The sequence below is a fragment of the Nothobranchius furzeri genome, chromosome 11 (genome assembly GCF_043380555.1).
Source record: "Nothobranchius furzeri strain GRZ-AD chromosome 11, NfurGRZ-RIMD1, whole genome shotgun sequence".
NCBI lineage: Eukaryota > Metazoa > Chordata > Actinopteri > Cyprinodontiformes > Nothobranchiidae > Nothobranchius > Nothobranchius furzeri.
Window position 1 is genome coordinate 585,001 of NC_091751.1, and position 23,756 is coordinate 608,756.

The 23,756-nt window shown below is 40.8% G+C and overlaps 3 protein-coding genes across 5 annotated transcripts in view; 1 reads left to right on the forward strand and 2 right to left on the reverse strand.

Moving 5' to 3' along the window:
- Nucleotides 1-7,014, reverse strand: part of LOC139073180 (craniofacial development protein 2-like) — an 8,603-nt gene extending 1,589 nt beyond the window's left edge. The window contains exons 1-3 of the mRNA XM_070556137.1: nucleotides 6,372-7,014; nucleotides 5,431-5,556; nucleotides 3,090-4,987 (exon numbers count right to left, since the gene is read on the reverse strand). Coding sequence (XP_070412238.1) covers nucleotides 3,090-4,504 — 1,415 coding nt within the window. The 5' untranslated portion in view covers nucleotides 4,505-4,987; nucleotides 5,431-5,556; nucleotides 6,372-7,014. The remainder of the gene's footprint in view (nucleotides 1-3,089; nucleotides 4,988-5,430; nucleotides 5,557-6,371) is intronic.
- LOC139073049 (uncharacterized) overlaps nucleotides 1-23,756 on the reverse strand; it is a 725,027-nt gene that overhangs the window by 73,697 nt on the left and 627,574 nt on the right. The window lies entirely within an intron of this gene.
- The window catches only part of col22a1 (collagen, type XXII, alpha 1), a 139,247-nt gene that overhangs the window by 32,195 nt on the left and 83,296 nt on the right, over nucleotides 1-23,756 (forward strand). For all 3 annotated transcript variants that reach the window (XM_070556159.1, XM_070556158.1, XM_070556160.1), the window contains 8 exons: nucleotides 16,630-16,665; nucleotides 18,751-18,780; nucleotides 19,376-19,429; nucleotides 19,552-19,605; nucleotides 21,480-21,533; nucleotides 22,286-22,339; nucleotides 22,446-22,499; nucleotides 22,611-22,664. In XM_070556159.1, coding sequence (XP_070412260.1) covers nucleotides 16,630-16,665; nucleotides 18,751-18,780; nucleotides 19,376-19,429; nucleotides 19,552-19,605; nucleotides 21,480-21,533; nucleotides 22,286-22,339; nucleotides 22,446-22,499; nucleotides 22,611-22,664 — 390 coding nt within the window. The remainder of the gene's footprint in view (nucleotides 1-16,629; nucleotides 16,666-18,750; nucleotides 18,781-19,375; nucleotides 19,430-19,551; nucleotides 19,606-21,479; nucleotides 21,534-22,285; nucleotides 22,340-22,445; nucleotides 22,500-22,610; nucleotides 22,665-23,756) is intronic.

Here is a 23,756-nt window from a genome sequence, read left to right on the forward strand (position 1 = left end):
TTCATACTTGTTTAATTTTCAATTTTAATTCTGGTGCCTGTTAGCAGCTGAAACACATCCTCACGTGTTTGTGGATATCATATATTGTATATGAAGACATGACTGTAATAATAAGTAAAGGTTATCAGCTGTAGCTTCAGTGTGCTCATAGGAAACATGACAAAAGAACACAAACCACATTTCTCTTTATGGCCTATATAGTTGTCATCATTAACGTTACATGATTTACAGAATACATGTGACCAACTAACATTTCATGTTCTACCACCGGATGTTTGGATCAAAATATGAACCAATCAGATCTTAGATCAGGTGAGAGCCAGGCGTTTCCCATCATGCCCAAGGTTTTGCAGCCGAGGGAGAACAACTGCAGCGCCTTGCTCCAAAATCTGCGGCCGCCTTGATCTCAAGTGGTTATCGTTGCCTACGTATGCATGACGTCAGAGCAAGTCGGCGTCAAGTCGGACACAAATCTAACCGGTTACATTACATTTCCAACATTCCACCCTATGGGTGGCCTCTTAATAATCTTATTCAGAAAAATTATGCATTTTTACTATGTGAAAGCAAACCCGTTAGGGGCAGAGACCTCTTGAAGCTCATATTAAACATTGTCTGCAGAGAAGGTAAGAGAAGCTAGTAAATCATCTGGCCTATTCCATGGGAGTGACTCTGAAAAGGAGCAAAAGCTCCAGCTCTTTATCTTGGCAGGTGTCTCTATTCTCCTGTGTTCAGGCTTTTGGTTACATCAGTTACTTTTCCTTTTAATGAGCTGCATATATTTCTAACACAGCCTTCAGTGACATCAAGAAAAAACTTTTTAATTGTAAAAGACATTATTCTCATTCTGAGAACAAATGAACAAACGGTGTGTGGGTATTTGTGTGTCCAGTTGCAACTTAACACAGACTCAGTAGCATTGAGAATCTTCTCACAACACCTAATCATCCCTTGATCAAAAAACCAGTAGATAGAATCTTGTCATGTTATTCCATTTAATAAGTAGACGGACGGAGGTATAGTACAAGTTTTCAAGTGTAATGAAGATGATCGCAGGGTAACACAGTTCCCCTTAAATGTTGAGCAAAAGTTATGAAACGAGACAAAATTCAAACAATAACATGTAAAAAGAAATGGATCTCTTGATAAGTAGGTGGTTCACCTTTAAATGTTTTTATTAGAGCTGGATACATAGGAAGATGCATGTTACTAAACCAACACTAGCAATGATAGCACATTTACATTTTGAAGAATTGTAGCATAGATGAAGTGAACAGCAGCCTTTTCAAATACATTCCTGGTCTTCGTCTTCGTCTTCGTCTTCCTCCGCTTATCCGGGTCCGGGTCGCGGGGGCAGCATCCCAATTAGGGAGCTCCAGGCCGTCCTCTCCCCGGCCTTGTCCACCAGCTCCTCCGGCAGGACCCCAAGGCGTTCCCGGACCAGATTGGAGATGTAACCTCTCCAAAGTGTCCTGGGTCGACCCGGGGGCCTTCTGCCGGCAGGACATGCCCGAAACAACTCCCCGGGGAGGCGTCCAGGAGGCATCCTGACCAGATGCCCAAACCACCTCAACTGGCTCCTTTCGATCCGGAGGAGCAGCGGTTCTACTCCGAGTCCCTCCCGAATGTCCGAGCTCCTCACCCTATCTCTAAGGCTGAGCCCGGCCACCCTACGGAGGAAACTCATTTCGGCCGCTTGTATCCGCGATCTCGTTCTTTCGGTCATTACCCAAAGCTCATGACCATAGGTGAGGATTGGGACGTAGATCGACCGGTAAATCGAGAGCCTGGCTTTCTGGCTCAGCTCCCTCTTCCCCACGACAGATCGGCTCAGCGTCCGCATCACTGCAGACGCCGAACCAATCCGCCTGTCGATCTCCCGATCCCTCCTACCCTCACTCGTGAACAAGACCCCGAGATACTTAAACTCCTCCACTTGAGGTAGGACCTCTCCCCCGACCCGGAGGTGGCAAGCCACCCTTTTCCGGTCGAGAACCATGGTCTCAGATTTGGAGGTGCTGATCCTCATCCCAGCCGCTTCACATTCGGCCACGAACCTACCCAGCAAGAGCTGAAGGTCAGAGCTGGATGAAGCTAGGAGGACCACATCATCCGCAAAAAGCAGAGACGAGATTCTCCTGCCACCAAACTCGACACACTCCACACCACGGCTGCGTCTAGAAATTCTGTCCATAAAAGTGATGAACAGAACCGGTGACAAAGGGCAGCCCTGGCGGAGTCCAACCCTCACTGGGAACAGGTCCGACTTACTACCGGCTATGCGGACCAAACTCACGCTCCTCTGGTAAAGGGACTGAATGGCCCTTAACAGAAGGCCACCCACCCCATACTCCTGGAGCGTCCCCCACAGGGTGCCCCTGGGGACACGGTCATAAGCCTTCTCCAAATCCACAAAGCACATGTGGATTGGTTGGGCAAACTCTCATGCCCCCTCCATCACCCTTGCAAGGGTATAGAGCTGGTCCACAGTTCCACGGCCAGGACGAAAACCACATTGCTCCTCCTCAATCTGAGATTCAACTATCGATCGGACCCTCCTCTCCAGTACCTTGGCGTAGACCTTTCCAGGGAGGCTGAGGAGTGTGATCCCCCTATAGTTGGAACACACCCTCAGGTCACCCTTCTTAAAGATGGGGACCACCACCCCGGTCTGCCACTCCCTAGGAACTGCCCCCGATGACCACGCAATGTTGTAGAGACGTGTCAACCATGACAGCCCTACAACATCCATAGCCTTGAGATACCCAGGACGAACCTCATCCGCCCCCGGGGCTCCGCCGCTGTGTAGTTGTTTGACTACCTCAGCAACTTCTGCCCCCGAGATCGGACAGTCCATCCCCAGGCCTCCCAGCTCTGGTTCCTCCTCGGAATGCGCATTGGTGGGATTGAGGAGCTCCTCAAAGTATTCCTTCCACCGTCCGACTATAGCCTCAGTTGACGTCAGCAGCTCCCCATCCCCACTGTAAACAGTGTGAGCGAGTTGCTGCCTTCCTCTCCTGAGGCGCCGGACAGTTTGCCAGAACCTCTTTGGAGCCGATCGATAGTCTTTCTCCATGGCCTCACCAAACTCCTCCCACGCCCGAGATTTTGCCTCGGCAACTGCCACTGCTGCACCCCGCTTGGCTATCTGGTACCTGTCTGCTGCCTCCGGAGACCCACAGACCAGCCACGCCCTGTAGGCCTCCTTCTTCAGCCTGACGGCTCCCCGAACCTCTGGTGTCCACCAGCGGGTACGGGGGTTGCCACCACGACTGGCACCGGCCACCTTACGACCACAGCTAGCAACAGCCGCCTCGACAATCGCAGAGTGGAACAAGGCCCACTCGGACTCAATGTCCCCCACTGCTCTCGGGACGTGGTCAAAGCTCTGCCGGAGGTGGGAGTTGAAGACCGTCTTGACAGGTTCTTCTGCCAGGCGTTCCCAGCAGACCCTCACTATGCGTTTGGGTCTGCCAGGTCTACGCGGCATGTTCCCTTGCCATCTGATCCAACTCACCACCAGGTGGTGATCAGTTGACAGCTCCGCCCCTCTCTTCACTCGGGTGTCCAAAACATACGGCCGCAGGTCAGATGATACGACTACAAAATCTATCATCGACCTGTGACCTAGGCTGCCCTGGTACCAAGTGTACCGATGGGCATCCTTATGTTCGAACATGGTGTTCGTTATGGCCAAACTGCGGCTTGCACAGAAGTCCAATAACAAAACACCGCTCGAGTTCTGATTAGGTGGGCCGTTCCTCCCAATCACACCCCTCCAGGTCAAGCTGTCATTGCCCACGTGAGCATTGAAGTCCCCCAGCAGGACAATGGAGTCCCCTGATGGAGCACTATCTAGCACTCGTCCCAGGGACTCCAAAAAGGGTGGGTACTCTGAACTGATATTTGGCCCATAAGCACAAACAACAGTCAGGACCCGTTCCCCGACCCGAAGGCGCAAGGAAGCTACCCTCTTGTCCCCCGGGGTAAACCCCAACACACAGGCAGAGAGTCTCGGGGCTAACAAAAAGCCAACCCCAGCCCTCCGCCTCTCACCCGGAGCAACTCCAGCAAAGTAGAGTGTCCAACCCCTCTCCAGGTCTCGGGTTCCAGAGCCAATGCAATGTGTCGAGGTGAGTCCGACTATATCTAGCCGGTACCGCTCAACCTCTGCCACAAGCTCCGGCTCCTTCCCCGCCAGCGAGGTGACGTTCCATGTCCCAAAAACTAGTTTTCTTGTCCGGGGATTGGACCGCCAAGGTTCCCGCCTTGGTCTGCCACCCGATTCGCATTGCACCGGACCCTTCATGTTCCTCCTGCGGGTGGTGGGTCCACAGTTGGACGAGCCCATGTATCCGGTTCGGGCTGGGCCCGGCCGGGCCCCATGGGCGAAAGCCCGGCCACCAGGCGCTCGCTCACGGGCCCCAACCCCAGGCCTGGCTCCAGGGTGGGACCCCGGTAACCCTCCGGGCCGGGTACTCCGACTCTTCGTTTTAACTGCCATGAAAGATCCTTTGGTCTAAAATAAATCAGGCTGACAAAGACTTTAAGGAAATACACAACTATAAATGAATTTAGACATCTATTTTGGGGTCTATCCTTTAGCATTTCATATTTACAAAGGCAAATCCCTTGAATAACAATATACAGTACATTAACCTTAAAATGGACCACTCCTTCACTTTTTAACTTCCTTCCTTCCTGTCTCATTAATTGTTTTCTTTCTTCCTAACTCCCTACCTTCTCTCTCCTTCCTTCTTCACACATGTAATCATCTAGCCTCAAGTAAGTTCTCAACATACTGGACAGTGTGAAGATATGTGTTCACTCCAAAAGAGTCTGAATGTTTCAACGGATTAATGTTGTCCTGCAGTTCCAAAATTTCATGATCTGTAAGAGGACTGTCCAGTACAGGGACATTGATCCCAGGATGAGGTTCAGTCATGTATCCATTCTCCTCCCATTCAATCTCTGGTGTCGGTATACCCTGGAAAAGGAAAGTGTGTATGAGCATTGTGCATAATGAATCTCAAGAAAACACATTTAATACAAGCCCTATCATGACCTTTTAACAATTACTTAACATCAATGATGTCAGGCAGAAACTAGCATCTCCATTATTTCATAAGTTATTATTTTTTTAATTAATGGGCTACTTTTATGTTAAAACAGCAGTGAGAATATCACATCTGGAAGGTCTAATGCCTTGCATTTTGAACTTGCAGATGTGTCATGACTTTGTAATGTCATGACATTATAGTTGAGTGTCCATTTCAGTAGAGGTGCACACAAACAGAACTGTAATTTCAACAGCCATTTTGTCTTGAATCCAATAAGCATAGTGCAGAGGTAGATTATCAAAGTGTTGAACATTTGATTTTTAGTTAAGGATCAACTTGACATGTGATCAGTGATTTTAACAGAACATACATTTGCCCCTGGATCAGAAACAGGATTCAGAGCCTGGCCCAGATGCCACAGCTGATTTGGTGTCATGTTTTCCTCTGTCCTGATTGGATGGTTGTCCCACGCATCTCTAAAGACATCCAGGCTGGCCTGGATGCGAGACAAGAAAATATAGTGGCAACAAAACATGTGAAGGATGTTACTGATGTCGAGCAAGTCTTGGTCTTCCAGAGAGTGCAGGATGTTGTAATATAGACCAGTAACACTCATGAAGACATCACGCCACAGGCGCTCGATCCTGGATTTGGAGGGGGATTAAATAAAAGAAAATTATAATATACACACAAATTTACATGTCCATACATCCGTTTTCAACTTGAGTTATCTTTTGAATGGTCGCAGGGGGACTGGTGCCTATCTCTAGCAGTCACAGTGTGAGACGAAGGGTGCACCCTGGGCAGGTCAACAGGCACAGGCACGCGCGCACACACACACACACACACACACACACAAAGCTTCCAAATTAGGTTACACTCACCGTTGATTGTGTACACTTTTTCCTGCAATGAAGCTGTTGGTGTCAGTTCCACGAACTGAGAACATTAATTCTGCAACACCTACATTTTCTCCGCCATGATCTCCTCTCACCATGAAAAAAAAAACATTAGAATCTCGCTTCAAACATTTTTAATGCACATCTATAACAATCTACATCAATTTCAGTCTCACAGAAATTTCCTTATGTACCTTGCTACTAAGTGAGTAAACAATGTGGCATTATTAACCCTCTGCTGGGGAAATTTTTTTTGAAAGAGGGAAATGTTCCCCCCCCCCCCCCCCCCCCCCCCCATAGATTTTACTATATGACCTCAAATGGCATGTTATCTTTGGTCAATAACACACTTTAGGCAAAAGCAGATTTGTAACAGGGTAACAGAGGGTAAAGTTGGGAATAACATGAATACCTCAGAGGAAAGCCATGCTCATTCACAGCTTCACTGAAGAAGGCAAGGTGGGTGTCTGCCCGGTTGTTGTCAGCTACCTTCAGGTACATGATCTATGTAATTCAAGCACAAACACTCTCATATGACACATTTTTATAGGGGTCAAAACAATCAATTACCAAATGAAAGGTACAACAGCCATACAATAACATGTTAGATAATTAAATAAGTTAAGATCTGTGAAAACCAAAAATAGCAATTATCTTCTATGAAAATATCTCAGTTATTAACGTTCATGCTTTGGAGCAGAAAAAGTGCATGACAAATATTTCAAGCTCAGTTCGCTCCACTCTGATGGTCACCTGTTCCAGCCAGATACCTTCTTTCTAGGCGTTCAAAGTCGGAAACTCGCTGAGTAAACTGGGTGCTTAGAGGAGTATCTTCAGTTGTTTAAGACTGAGGGTAACGCTGCACACGCTGATTCGACTAGCATGGATGCTAATGATGTAAACATAAAAGAGGGCTTGCTTCATCTCGCGCGCTAACGCCGCAAAGCACTATGGGATTAGTAGTCTTATTAGCAAAATCGCCCGGCGGGCCAGTTTAATATTATATATTTGATATTTGATTTCGCGGGGCAAATAAAAATAGACCAAGGCCTTGAGTTTGACCACCGTGGCCTAAAAAAATGGTACCTAGATACGCTAACTAAACAAATGTTCACTTGAGTTTAGCTTGATGTTAAACTAGATGAAGAATGGACCAGACTTCACGTAACGTCTGGACTGAATTTAACATAAAACATTTTACTTGATCATGAAGAACGCTTCTACTCATAATTCTATAACATTGCATAAATTACAACGAGGGAATAAGATAAAACTATTACTCACAGATCGTGACCGGTCCATCCTGCTCTGCCTTGTGAACTGCAATGCGCATGCGCACAGCAGATCTGTTGTGTGACATAAGGAGCTATATGATTGGCTGAAAGCGAACAGCCCTGGCAGAAGCATATATTTGATTGACAGGTTCATTAGCCAATGGTGACGTTTGTTGACCTGCGACGTTAGGAGAGTCTCAAAATTCAGCACATCGATTTCTCTCACGAATGCAGGAAGGTTCACAAATGAGAAGCTGTCCGTGAATGCACGTTCAGCAATTCGTATGATCTGAGTTTATATTACAAGTGTTCTTACAAATTATATTTGTGAACCACAGAGTGTGAACTTCAGAATTAGCGTGTGCATTTGTGGAAAATGTTGCGTGACTTATTTTTTCACATTATATTTATGAGTCAAAGAGTGTGAATTTCCGAATGAGCGTGTGCATTTGTGTTCCTCCGAATTATATTTGTGAAACACAGAATGTGGATTTCCGAATGAACGTGTGCATTTGTGGAAAACGTTGTGTGACTTAATTCTTATTGAGACTGTTCTGGCCTCATAAAGAGGTCTCACAGTACAGGCTGGAAGACTGTGGAGCTATCATTGGGACAATATTCAGGGTAACTTGTTCCAAGTTTTGTAACTTCGAACATGTTTCATCACATGTAACTTTGGATTCGTAACTTGTAACTTTAATTTTCTAACTTGTAATTCTCAGTTCGTACTTGCATTTCTTGTTTTGTAACAGGAACATTGTATTTTGTACATGTATTTTTTATTTTGTAAAATCAAAATTTTATTTTGTACATTTACTTCTCATTTTGTAACATCAAACATTAGGGATGGGTACCTTTGACATTTGAATCGATCCGGTACTAATTCCCGGTACCTAGGAATCGATACCGGTACTTAACGGTACCAATTTGATACTTTTGAGTGTTTATTATTTTAATTCTCTTTTATAATTAAATATATATTTTTCTCAATACATAACCATATTTGATAAATATCACGATAAATAACATTCAACTGTTTGTATTTTAACATCGTCCTTGTAGTTTTATAAGCTGATAATTAAACTGAAGCAAACATCTTTACTGTGAACTAAATTTACTGTGTATCTTCATTCCTTTTGCCGTCCTTTCTCTTTTGATTTTTCCTACTGGGAAGTTAGAATTTCCGAGGAGAAAGTGAACACACCATTAGCTGATAACAATGGTGGCAATGGAAGCTAACATACCAAGCTAACGTTATCTTAAACAGTTTATTTAGCTGCTGGAGCAGATTAAAACGATGATGCCTCACACTTAGATCATTGTCGCTGGTTTCATCATCACCCGTCACATTTAGTAAAGTGAAGCCAAACTTTAGAATGCGTTCATGTTCTTCTAGTTGGAAATTCGGAGTTCCGAGGAGAAAGTGAACGCACCATTAGCGAAACGGAAGCTAACATATCAAGCTAATTATATTTACCTACCGGAGGAGATTAAGACGAGGATGTCTCACTTAGATAGTTGTCGCTGGTTTCATCATCACCCAGTTACCCATCACATTTAGTGAAGTGGACCCAAGCGTTAGCGTGCGTTCTTTCTACCATGCTGCTCTGTTTACAACTGGCTCACAGCAAGCGACGACATAACGCTCTTGCGCATGCGCAGCTGTCTTGGCAAGTTCTCGTTATGATGGACGGGTACCGAAACGAGGCACCGTTTGAAATGACGTGAATCGGTGCTCGGTCGGTACTATGGAATACGGTCGGTACCTTAAAAAGTACCAAATTCGGTACCCATCCCTATCAAACATTCATTCAGAAACATGAAACTTTCGTTTTGTAACTAGCAGACTTCCAAATTGAAAAAATCAAGGTACAAGTTTGAAATCAAAACTCTCAAAACACACATTTCATTCTACAGGTACAAACCTCAAATCTACAGTTACAGATCGTTTTGTCTCGATTCTAGCGTCAGTGGGAGGAACTTGGGTGGAACCAATGAGAGCACGAGTCTTGGCTACCAATCACGTTTCTCGAATTCCTGTCCAATCATTAGGAGAGGAGGGCGGGGTTCTGTCAGAGCTGTAGAGAGTTACGACACTCCTTGAACTCGCCGACTCGCGGTCACGTGGTTCATGGAGCTCTCAGTTCCAAACATCCCAGCGCCGTAAGTCAGTTTGAACGGCGTATGGTGGGACTAATCACAAAAATTTAATATAATCATATTTCCCTTGGCGATTCGTGGTAATTATTGAATAATGTTATATATTATATTATATATTATGTCCTAACTCCTTCACAAAGTAGCCAATTTATATTTTTCCGAGCATTTGTAGGAAGACAAACACCTGTGACTGTTCTACATTACAGGAATACGACAGTCCTAACACACTGTAGAACATATTTAGACCACATACATTACTATAATATATTATAGCAATAAATCTGATGTAGTAATGCAACACACTGCTCTAATATAAGCATATTTAATAACTTTAAGTCCTACAAGAAGCCCTAAACTCGAGTTGTAATATCCATTTTAAAGTGTTTATTGAAAGCTAGAATTCAGCTCCAGCTTACCTTGAAGAAAACATGCAGCTGTTTATGCTTAGAATGATGATCTATTATGTTCAGTAGAATACATTTTACAATCATTACCTTATATTTCTATGTGAAGACAGTACATGCATCTATAACCCAGCTTATCTGGCTTCTATAGCAACTAATTACAAAGAAATTTTCAATAAAACTGTATGGTCAAACACGGTAGATAAAAAGTGTTAACTGTGTAAAAATGAATACCAAACATGTACAACATGTATAATAGCATTTTAATAAAGCATTTTACCAACATTGTTTAGTCATCACATATGCACAAATAAGCTGAATCATTAATTATGAGCAATGTACTCAAGACCTAATGAAACTCTTTTGAATAACTTTATTTGGATTATCAAAATAAAATGTGTCTGTGGGTTAAAATTTGAAGTCACTAATTTTAGGATTGGATAAAATTTTAAATGTAATTTTACATCTCTATATTTTTGGTTCAGTTCAATATTTCTATATGTACAAAATTAGTATTTCAATAATCCCTTTATAGGTTGATTATCTTACATGGTTGGCTGCGCTGCATACAGCAATCGGTCTGAGGGAGGAATCAGAATTACGGCTTCCCCAAAGACGCAGAGAGAAGAAGAAAATGGTTGGCTCAAGTCAGCAGGAGCAACCTCACCATGACCAGAGATCACAATCACAAAAAGCTGTGTGCAGCGAGTTTAATGTGCACTCTCACATGTTTTCTATCAAGGCTCTACATGCTCTGCTCTCAACTGCACAAGGCTGCAATTAAACTGTTAAATGTGGCAGGAAATAAACTAATACACCAGTCTACAGGCACATGTAGAGGAGGGACAGTTTACTAAGACTAGGCGAGGCAAGGTGAGACTCAGGGCTGATGCTACGTTTGTTCATCGCCCTGAACCAAGGAGGAGGAAGGACCCCGCAGTGAGAAGTACAGCAGAACCACTGCATGTTGGTCCACTGACCAGTGACCACACATGCTGTACTCCAGTAAACTGTGGTACAAATCTTTTGAAATATTAGACATTTGTATTTATTTTATTTTAAAATGATTGTTTATTCTAAAAGTGCCATTATAATTTCAGAGAATGAGGAAAGCAGCAGCAGCAGTGAGGCAAATGAGATGGGGGAAAGTGAGAGGGGGCATGAGATGGTATCAGGAGAGAGGGACATCCCAGGAAGCCATGACGAGCCGGCGTCAGGGCCAGGAGGAGAAAGGAACAGGCTGCAACCAGGGAACCCAGCTGGAAAACCTAAGGGAGGAAACAGAAAGTCAAAAAGGCATGAAAAACACAAGAGGCATTAAATGGAGTAAATAGACAATCAAAAAGGCCGTACAGCTCTGTTTTTCAGTGGGTTCAACAGGCTGCAGGTTTCTTCAGGACACGAGTATCCCTCTGCCCGATGTTAGAACCTGCACAGACAAATGCAGCCCGTTAAACTGGAACCAGGTGTGTTAGGAGAGGTGTGTGACATGCTCAGTTTGAAGGTTAAAATCTGACAGAGATGGAAAGAGAGTGTGTGCTCACTGTGGATGAGATGGCAATCACTCCAGGCGTGCATCACTCCATCACAGACCCAACTGGGATTTGCCACCGCCGTTGTTCCTGGTCAGCTCTCCGCTCAGCCACTATGAAAACATGAAGATGGACACACAACACAGTTTAACCTTTAATGGTTACATAAGATCTTTGTTTTAGTTACTCTTTGACATTTATTTATTGTTAATTCCTATTTCTTGTCATTCCTTAATAACAAAATTGCAAATGCTAATATTATAAAGCAAGTGGAAATGAGCAGTTTTATGTCTAATTTTTAAAAGTTATTGTTCGACTACTGTTCTTGAAATATCGTAATTCTATTCTTATTACTTGAGTCCACAAAACAGAACAACATATCTTCTTACGTTCGTAATCCGGTTTGTCTCATGCTTCAGCAGTTCGTTGTAGTCAGTGTTATTAACTGAAAAATATTAAATAATTACTTGTCTTCACAATCACATTTTCTTTATTATTGGTCTCTCCATTTGTGCTTCCATTTCTGATGCATGTTCGTGTTGATACAGCAACGTATTGTACAGAAAAATCCCAAATAAAACTAATAATGTAAAAAGTTTATAACCTATTTCAAACTGTGGGGAATATTTTTAAAACGTAGAATCAAACAAACCGAAAGAAACCCGTCTACAGCTCATTCTCCTGCTCACAACCAACAAGCTACACACAGTTAGCTCATTAAAGGTTATCTAGCTAGAACTGGCAACATAAAATATCATCGTTGGCTTATTTTGGTACGAAACGGTTAGCTAACGCTTCACAATGCAACAAAATGATGACATTTCATCAACTTACCGGAGAGAATACTTCCGAAACACCGAGGCGGGGCTGTTTGGAACTATTCGAAGCTACATGAACCACGTGACTCCCGCATTCCATTCTTTCCATAGGAGTCTACTGGAGTGTCGTAACTCTCTACAGCTCTGACAGAACCCTGCCCTCCTCTCCCAATGATTGGACAGGAATTCGAGAAACGTGATTGGTAGCTAAGACTCGTGCTCTCATTGGTTCCACCCAAGTTCCTCCCACCGAAGCTAGAATTGAGACAAAAAGATCTGTAACTGTAGATTTGAGGTTTGTACCTGTAGAATGAAATGTGTGTTTTGAGAGTTTTGATTTCAAACTTGTACCTTGATTTTTTCAATTTGGAAGTCTGCTAGTTACAAAACGAAAGTTTCATGTTTCTGAATGAATGTTTGATGTTACAAAATGAGTAGTAAATGTACAAAATAAAAGTTTGATTCTACAAAATAAAAAATACATGTACAAAATGAAAATTTCCTGTTACAAAACAAGAAATACAAGTACGAATTGAGAATTACAAGTTAGAAAACTAAAGTTACAAGTTACGAATCCAAAGTTACATGTGATGAAACATGTTCGAAGTTACAAAACTTGGTACAAGTTACGCTGAATATTGTCCCAATCCTAGCTCCCTAGAAGCCCAGTTGGAAGGGCGTTGCATTAATCGAGGCGGGAGATGACAGTAGATTGCACCAGGAGCTGGGTGGCATGTTGTGTTAGGTATGGTCTGATCTTTCGTATGTTGTACAGCGCAAAGCGGCATGAACGAGCAACAGAGGCAACATGATCTTTAAAGGCCAGGTGTTCATCAATCACAACACCCAGATTTCAAACTGCCTTTGAAGGAGCCAGAGATAGGAAGTCATTCTGGATTGAGATATTGTGCTGTATGGATGGTTTTGCTGGGATGACAAGTAGTTCAGTTTTAGAGAGGTTGAGTTGGAGATGGTGGGATTTCATCCATTTTGATATGTCAGAGAGACAGTTTGATATTCGTGCAGAGACAGTGTGGTCATCCGGTGGAAATGACAGACAGAGCTGGGTGTCGTCTGCATAGCAGTGGTAGGAGAAGCCATGTGATCGAATGATCTCACCCAGTGAGGTGGTGTATATGGCAAAGAGAAGAGGTCCTAGTACAGAGCCCTGGGGGACTCCTGTGGCAAGATGGTGCACGGTAGAGGATTGTCCAAGCCAAGATACGCTGAATGATTGTCCTGTGAGGTATGATTCAAACCAGGCGTGTGCATTCTCTGTGATGCCCATGCTAGAGAGTGTGGACAAAAGGAAGCCATGGTTGACAGTGTCAAATGCTGCCGATAAGTCGAGCAGGATAAGCACCGAAGATTTGGCAGTCGCTCTAGCTTCTTTTAAGGATTCAGTCACTGCTAACAGAGCAGTTTCAGTGTAGCGGCCCTTTTTGAAATATATATATGTATATATATATATATACATATATATATATATGTGTGTGTGTGCGTGTGCGTGTGTGTGTATACACATATATTTATATATACACATATATATATATATATATATATATATATATATATATATATATATATATATATATATATATATATATATATATATTTATAAATATATGTGTATACACACACACACACACACACATATATATATATATATATGTATATATATATGTGTGTGTGTATACACATATATTTATATATACACACACACACACATATATATATATATATATATATATATATATATATATATATATATGTGCACGCACACACACACACACACACACACACACATATATATATATATATATGTATACATATATATGTATGTGTGTGTGTATACACATATATTTATATACACACACACACACACACATATATATATATATATATATATATATATATATATATATATATATATATATATAAATATATGTCTACACACACATACATATATATATATATATATATATATATATATATATATATATATATATATGTCTAAACACACACACACACACACACATATATATATATATATATATATATATATATATATATATATATATATATATATGTATATATATATGTATATATATATATATGTGTGTATATATATATATACATATATATATATGTGTATATATACATATACATATACATATATATATATATATATATATATGTCCCAATTATGTACATAACATTTTACATCCAACTTATATGAAGATTCATAGAAAGCTGCAACAACTTTTTCAAGTACAAAGGATGTTGGGACTTACAGAGGATGCAAAACAAAAATTATCCCAACAAAAATCCCCCCCCTCCCCCCCAATTAGTCCAGAGCCTCAGTTGCTGTAAACTGATCATTGCAATTTGTCCGGAGGCGATCAATATCAGTTCTCTAGGCCTCCAATGTAGTACTCCCAGCCCTGTGCACTCTCGCTACAGAAAGTTCCAAATATGCTATGTCCAGAAACAATATCGTCCAGGCATGAACAGGAAGGCAGTGTGGTGGTTTCCAGCGTGTAGCCACCATTTTCTTTGCTGATGATTTGTGAAAAATCATTTAGGTTGAGTTCACCCACCAGGCATGGCACTGAGCAATTCAACGAGGCAGAGAGCCTACCTGCAACCTGTCTCCAGAAATCCATGACTGGGCGGCACTCCCAAAACATATGTTTAAACGTGCCTATTTAGTCTAAATTACAGAATTTGCAATTAGGATCTCTAATAATTTTCATTGCATGCAATGTTTTTAGGAGTAAGATAAAGCCGGTGTATAAAATGGTAGTGGACTTGTTGATGTTCAGGATTTCTGGAGGACACGTCGACACTCTCCCATAGCCTGCCCCAATCTAAATCAGGACTAAGATCACCAAAGTCTGCTTTCCATGGAGACTCCAACAGACACAAACAAGTTATAGTCTAATGCTGTGTATGCCTTTGTAACCGAGTTAAATTAGTTCATTTTTACATAATTACACAAAAAGTGTTCTGAAATAGGAGCGGGCCGCCTTCACTGTCATTCACTTTGTGTTAACTGAGCTCGTCAGGTATGCCAAATAGATAAGTTATTTATTTATTTAACTGTTTGTCCCACTTGAGATCAGGCCCCAGTGTTGCTTGTTTCTTGTTTTTTGTTTCCTGAACATGAACCTGAGCATTGACCTGCTCAGCGCAGAAGAGGTTTGCTCATCTTTGTTCAGCTTTGTAAAGTCCAGAAGTGTTAATCAAATAATTGTAGACATCCCCGTACCAGCGGCCAATTCCAACCACTGTCATCCCCGGCTCATTGGCTATTCCAAATGGAAGCTTTGCACTAAACAACGTTCGCTTTGACATGTACCTTTTTGATCATCTGCTCAAAGATGTGTTGGGTGATCCAAAATAGTATCTAAATCCCTAGCTTTTATGTTGTTACCTTAAATCATGGAGATACAGGTCTGGATCATTGGCTACAGAGGGTCCGTTTGCCCTCCAGTGTTGTGTGGATGTGTGCTATTACCCGGATGTAAACAATAACATTACAGGGGTCTATAGGATGGCTTGCCAGGCTAGGGGAGGGTGGCTCTGTGGCATAAAGATGTGCTAATCATTGATCAGAACATTAGCCATTTTCATGGTGCTATATGTGTGAGTCCTCACCAGCAATTCTTCCAATTTTCTAAATGCTGGTTGTTTGGTGACGTCTGCCGATATCATTTCCCACTGAGTCACAGCCAATAAACAAACACAAGTTCCACTCAGCAACTCTACACGCCCATTTTCTAGTACGTACCCCATGAGCACACGTGTTGTGTCCCTGAACTAACCCAGACAGTTGTCTTCTTGGGACAACCTGGTCAAATGTAAAGCCATCGTGCCACAAATGTCAGGTAAAACTATCCAGAAGTTCCAATAGTGGAAACGGGCCTATAGCTGCTAGTGGTGGGTCTGTTGTGTCTTCAACTGATTTTACTAATCTGGGTTTTTTATGTGATGAATGATTGCAGGTTAGAATCTGTTGACATTGGCTTTAGACAATTTTAGACCTTTTTTAAAACCAGACCACAGTGGATAATCCGTATTATGAAATGCCATGTACAACCCTAGAGCTGAAATAACTGTTTTTACCAGATCTGTGGTGTCTCAAGTAGAGCTGATATGAATTCTTATCACTGGGCTTCTGTCTGCTTTCTCCAGACATTCTGCGGTTTCCTCTGAGCAACATGGTTGTTAGCTCAAATCTAATGCTGAGTTCATTTGTCTGTAATTACTGACATTGATGGTTTCCTCATTTTTGTAGACACACAGACAAAAGCCAGCACACGCACAAAGCACTCGCACAGTACTTTACTTCCCTTCAGTCGACAATAAATACACACTTTTACATGACTCGTCTCATCAATTATGGTGGAAGCCATGCTATTACGTGTAGATTATGGTGGTGTGATGGTGCTTGATGCTGCTGTGTGAACTGTGTCACAGGGTGAAAGAGGCCTCCCTGGATTACCCGGAGATGTGGTAAGTCCCAAAAATACATCAAAAACAAAAGTAAAATTACAATTTTTAGATTAAAGATGTCCAAAGTGCAGCCTGTGGGCCATTTGTGGTCTTCTCGTTGGCTTTACGTGGCCCTTGACTTAAAATAGCTGCTGATACAATAAAATGTTATGTATCTATTTTACGTAATACATGTGAGATGTAAAGAAGATATAGAAAATTATATTTTTACCAACGTGAGGAAGAACATAAAATGTCTGACAATTAAAAATGTTTTCCATATAGAATAGATCAGCAATAAAAAAAAGTCCAGCTTTTCTTATTTTTTTATTTTTTCTAACGGCAAACTTCATAAACCTAGAATAGAAATTTAATTCTACATCCTACTTTTCTTACATATCATGGACTAAAATAAGAAAATTGAAACCGGATGTATTTTTAGAAGCAAAAGTGAGCGAAGGCAAGGCAGCTTTAGTTATATAGCACATTTCATACACAGACAATTTATTGTGCTTTCCATTAGCAAGAACATTAAAATCAACGATACAGCACAAATAAAAAACTAATTTCAGATTAAAAAACAAAACAAAAACAAAGTCAAAGGGTGAGAAGATCAGAACATGCAGCATAAGAGCAGTCATTCAAAGGCAGATGGATACATGAAGGTTTTCTATTTAGATTTAAAAGTTACTGGAGTTGGGGCACATTTGAGCTCATAAAAAAGCTGATTCCATCCGTGTGCAGCATCGTACTAATGGGCTCGACACACGGGAGGCGACAAACGACCGCGATCAGCGAGATTTGTCGCTGTCGCTTTTATTACCTGACACACGGGAGGCGACCCGCGGCAGCGGCCAGCGGCAAAGCCGTCTACGCGTTCTGTTCCATGGTGAAATCGAAACTTCCGTTGTTTTGATTGGCTGTGTCAGGTTGGAGGGAATTAAGGTTATTTAAGCGGTTCAGAGTTAATAAAGCGGTAGATGTGATGTTTCACAAGGTGCTGCTAGAGTTATGTGAAATCTTACTTCAGATTTTACTATAAAACATAATAATAATCAACTTCTCCTCCATGTTTGCTCGGAGGTGTACGGAGCATCCTGTCCGCTCATTGGTCAGTGAATGAAACCTCCGTTGATTGGTCCTCGTCCGAGCGACAGCGATGAAAAGTTGAAAATGTTTCAACTTTCTGGGATTGCGTCGCTGGGTCGTCCGTGCATGACACGTGCACGAGTGCAAAATTTCACACGCACGTTTTTCGCGTTTCACTTAGTAGGAGAGAGACCCGCGATTATCGCTTTGTCGCGCATGTCTCATTGAAAATGAATGGCGGAGAGGGAATGTCGCCTCCCGTGTGTCGAGCCCATAAAGCTGCTTCACTGTTTGGTTCTGAACCGGAGTTCTACCAGCTGACATGAAGGAGACTCAACAAGTATTCTGGCCCTATGTCCATTAAGTGATTTATAGACTAGTAGTAGCACTTTGATTGTGTAGTTTACTGGTAAGCAGTGTAGAGATTTAAGAACAGGAGCGATGTGCTTGTTTCTCCTAGTTCTTGTTAAGACTCTAGCAGCTGCTAGATAGATAGACTCAGCTGCTGCTGCTGATAAAAAGCTATAGTTATGGCCTTAACGTGACCAGTGAAGCTAAGGTCTGAATCACTTATGACACCAAGATTTCTAACCTGGGTCTTTGTCGCAATTCCTCTGGAGCCATGTCGATCAGGATCCTTTTTATTTACAAAAACAATACCTTCAGTCTTGTCTTTGTTTAACTGGAGGAAGTTTGACTGCATCCAGAAGATGAATATTTGTTCACTTAAAGTATTGTATGCTGAATGTATTAGATGCAGAAAGAAAATAACAGGAACATCACATTCACATTAGCTTTTTCTTTTTACCCATGAGTACTTTCATCTTTAATCAGAATCAGAAAATGTTGTTTACCAAAAAATATTTTGACCATAAGAACATTATGAACACTATTTCAAATAAAGTTGTTTTAATGATAAAAATCAAAGGTGATCACCAGTTTTTCTTTTAATCCGTTGCAGTTGTATTCATGAAGTTTTATTGAAACGCTCATCTAATCTGTCTAATGATGTTCTAGGTACAAACGGAGGGCCTTCGGGGCGAGAAAGTGAGTAAATGTTCAACATTACTTGGCATAATTTTAGATTATGATGTGTTTGTAACACATTGGTCATGACGTTTGCTGTATTCTTTTATATTTATAGTTTCTGTTGTTTTTAAATATTATCCACTATGAAAAAAACATGTGACTGCTCAAAATCTAATACAGTAAAACTGCTGCTGTGTTGCAGACACTTGAACTACTAAGTACTAAAGTGGCCATTTGTGAGAATGTTTGTCCTTATTGGATTATTTTAACTATGACATAGCAATTCTTAGCATTACTGAACGAACTAGCCACTCAGCATTTACTGACAGGATCACAGCTTTAAACAAATCTTTAGTTTTAGTTCTGATTGTCTGAGGCTCCAACACAATAGGACCAATAAAAGAGCGGACAGTGAGCCAGAACTGAATTATAGAGTTGTGACATTCTTGTTTCTCTGATCTTTTTGCAATTCGAGAGCCTGTACCAGACTGTCAATACCAAAAAAGGACAACCTGCAGTATCATTGGCACAAAGCTTAGTTTTTTTTAGCGTTTGGTATTTTTATTTTCTACGGTTTGGGTATAATTCTTGCATTGTTTTGCACTTGTTTCAGGGAGAAGCCGGACCTCCTGGGCCACCCGGGGCAGATGGTCCTCCAGGGCCCCCTGTGAGAAACATGATTTATGGCTACCTTGTTGCTGCTGTAGTCTATGTCATACTGAGCAAAAAACATCAGTTGTGCTGAACAGCCACGTTTTATGGACTCTCACTTGATGCTCCGTTCCTCAGGGTCCTGCTGGTGCACAAGGACTACCTGGTGAACATGGAGAACCCGGCCAAAGGGTGAGAAGTTTTAACAAATACTCTTTATTTTTTTAGGGGTTTTTGTGGTTTGAAAAAATTTAGCTGCAATCTACGTTATATAGCTTTGCAAATACATACCGCTATCAAATAATAATAAAAAATTGGGCATTGGCCCCTTGTAAATCCTCCACCAGAGAACAGCAGGCATTTTGAAGAGTCATTATGACATTTTTTGATGAAAGTACTAATCATAATACCCCTTCTGGATGCTTTAAGGCCAGGAGTAATGTATTGTTAATTTGCAATAGTAGTCTACAAAGGGCTAATGCGAGCTAAGCTGTTCTCTGTGACAGCATGGTGCGAAGGCCGAATGTTTACAAAGAACATAAAATGGGAAGATGGTAGGAAATGGGTAAAATAGGCTGAGAAACATTTTCTTCAAACTGTAAAATGTCATTTACAATACCATGTATGACATTTGCCCACTGGAACCACATTCTAAACAATACAAACATGAAAATGTTTAGCTTGTGCTTTCATACGGATGATTGTGTTTCTAGAGACTTTTTCTAGGACACAACTTTTATCTGCTGTAGGTACTTATACCTACTGCATTAACTCTTATCAAATTATAGTTATTTTAAAAGCTCTACTTACATTTTTTATGTAAAACATCAACAGTCAGTGCAGGGGCGCCTCCAGAAAATTTTGATAGGGGTGGCCAGACGGGGCCAAAGAAATGTTTGGGGTGGCACACCAGACTGGTCTTTATGGTAACTCTGGGAGAGTTTAGCCTGTGGTGATGCATTGCATTGCACCTTTATTTGTTTTTATAAAAAGCAAACAGTACGTATCCAAAACATTTAACTTAAATTTTACAAATACATTCCAGAAAAATACATTTCAGTTATTTAAAATGTTCTTTCAAATTTTATTTTAAAATTATTATTTTTTCACCTGCTGCAGTGTTCACAAAATAATATGGACATAACACTTGTAGAAAATGGTGAGCAGCATAAACACATGTATTTTTTATTATGATTATTTCTGTACTCATTAATTGTATCATTTTTATTTTTGTTTTACAAATATGTCTTGAATAAATATGATCAATTTATGGTTTGAGTGAACATTAATATGATTTATTAACACTGGCTTTTGCTGGGGGGGCAGCGATTTTCACCACTGGCCACCCCTTGGGGGCACCATTGAGTCAGTGCTCCCCTTCTATGGGCACCTTCTATTTATTAACATTAGCAGTGGTTTGGGGAATTGAGTTCAACTCTTCTTTTTGAGTATAAGTATTATTTCCTTGTAGTAAGGTTAGTAAATGAAAGCACACTATAGGAGTTGTCTTATCTTGACGCATATTTTTTACAGTGTAGCTTCTACATTTTTCACGTATTTAGCTTTAAACACAGTCAGAAACACTATGTTTTATTTCAACAAATTAAAAGGTTTAATGCAAGACATCACGGCACAATGCTGAAGCATTATACTCTAGGTACTGGAGGGCTAAAGTAGCTGATATGTTAGCAAACAAGAAGGGACTGTCATCAGCTGCTGTCAAAGAGAAGGTCCATTTCCCAAGTCCGGACTAGATGTAGGTACAAAACTCTAAAGAAGAGCAATGCTTATGGCAAGATCTCAAAGGACAAATATGTTTCACTTTCAAAGGATTAGACTTAAACAAGCAGACCACGAGCAGACCGTCGGACACAGCCGCTGCATGCACTTAAAAAACACAAAATGATAAAGTAACTAGGAGTTGCATGCTTTTATACATCACTCATTTTTATTTTCTTCTTATGGAGTCTTTTTCATGTAGGAATATTTTAAGTTTAATAGTTTTTTATATGATGTAATTGATATTTTGTACTGAAATTTAAATCAGTCCAACTGATGTCTTTCAGGGAAGGAAAGGTGAAAATGGACTTCCTGGTGTGGATGGCCTTCCTGGACCTCCAGTAAGCACATTTTCAAACAAAATGCATCAACTTTAACATTTTTAGAAATTTCATATTTAATTTTTTGCATCTTTCTTGATTTTCTCTTTTTGGGTTTGTGTTTTGCACACTTGAGCGGCCTTTCAGGCTTCTGAAGTAAACGGGAAACAGTGACACACACACACACACACACACACACACACACACACACACACACACACACACACACACACACACACACACACACACAGCTAAATACCTCCCTCTAGCACTCTTAGCTCTCATCTCCACACACACTTGTTTCTAAGAATCAGTGCAGTGTGAGGTCTAACTTGGAGGGGAAACATCCCATATGTTCAATGGGGCGACGGTGGCACAGGAGTTTAGTGCTCGCCCCGTAATCGGAAGGTTGCAGGTTCGAGCCCCGCTCAGTCTGTCGCTGCCGTTGTGTCCTTGGGCAAGACACTTAACCCACCTTGCCTGCTGGTGGTGTTCGGAGGGACCGGTGGTGCCAGTGCTCGGCAGCCTCTCCTCTGTCAGTGCGCCCCAGGGCAGCTGTAGCTACATCGTAGCTCATCCCCAACAGCGTGTGAATGTGTGTGTGAATGGGTGAATGACTGGTTGTGTTGTAAAGCGCCTTGGGGGGTTCCAGGACTCTAGAAGGTGCTATATCAGGCCATTTACCATATGTTGTGTAGTAGTTTTAGTTGGGTTTAAGTGTCAGCATAATGTAAGAGCTTGTTAAAACTTTAACTAGATTTCCTGTTTTAAAGGGTCCAGAGGGTCCACGGGGTCTGCCAGGCCAATCAGGACAAACTGGGCCACCAGTAAGAGATTCATTACACACAAAACTCATCATTCATGGTTTAAATCTTTGTTAGCTTTGATTATTGTCAAAAATGTCTGAGCATGATGACTCGTCTGTTCTAAAAGGGTCTTCCTGGTGAAATGGGAAAGCAGGGAAGAGCAGGAGAATCGGGAAAGCCTGTGAGTGGAGTTTCTGAATGATTTTCTTCAAATCTATAATATTTAAAGTTGAAACATTAGGTTTTGATATTTTAACTTAATAAATGTAATTTTCTCATTATTTATGTCAAGGGTCTTCCCGGCAAAGATGGTCTGGATGGTCTCCCTGGCAACGACGGTGCTACGGTCAGTTCAGCTGAATGTCTATTAACTGTACCTGTTTCTCTGTCTGAACATTCATACGTACATCTATATATACATACATCTACTCATACATTCATACATCTATACATACCTGTTCATACAGTCATACATCTATATATACATACATCTACTCATACATTCATAATCTATACATACATACACCTGTTCATACATTCATACATCTATACATACCTGTTCATACATTCATACATCTATATATACATAGATCTATTCATACATTCATACATCTATACATACATATACCTGTTCATACATTCATACATCTATACATACCTGTTCATACAGTCATACATCTATATATACATACATCTATTCACACATTCATACAGCTATACATATACATACATCTATTCATACATTCATACATCTATAAATACATACACCTGTTCATACATTCATACATCTATACATACATACACCTGTTCATACATTCATACATCTATATATACATACATCTATTCATACATTAATACATCTATATATATACACCTGTTCATACATTCATACATTAATACATCTATACATAGATATACCTGTTCATACATTCATACATTAATACATCTATACATAGATATACCTGTTCATACATTCATACATTAATACATCTATACATACATACACCTGTTCATACATTCATACATTAATACATCTATACATAGATATACCTGTTCATACATTCATACATCTAAAAATACATACACCTGTTCATACATTCATACATTAATACTTCTATAAATACATACACCTGTTCATATATTCATACATCTATATATACATACATCTATTAATACATTAATACATCTATACATACATACACCTCTTCATACATTCATAAAATAATACATCTATACATACATACACCTGTTCATACATTCATACATTAATACATCTATAAATACATACACCTGTTCATACATTCATACATCTATATATACATACATCTATTCATACATTCATACATCTATAAATACATACACCTGTTCATACATTCATACATCTATGTATACATACATCTATTCATACATTCATACATCTATATATACATACATCTGT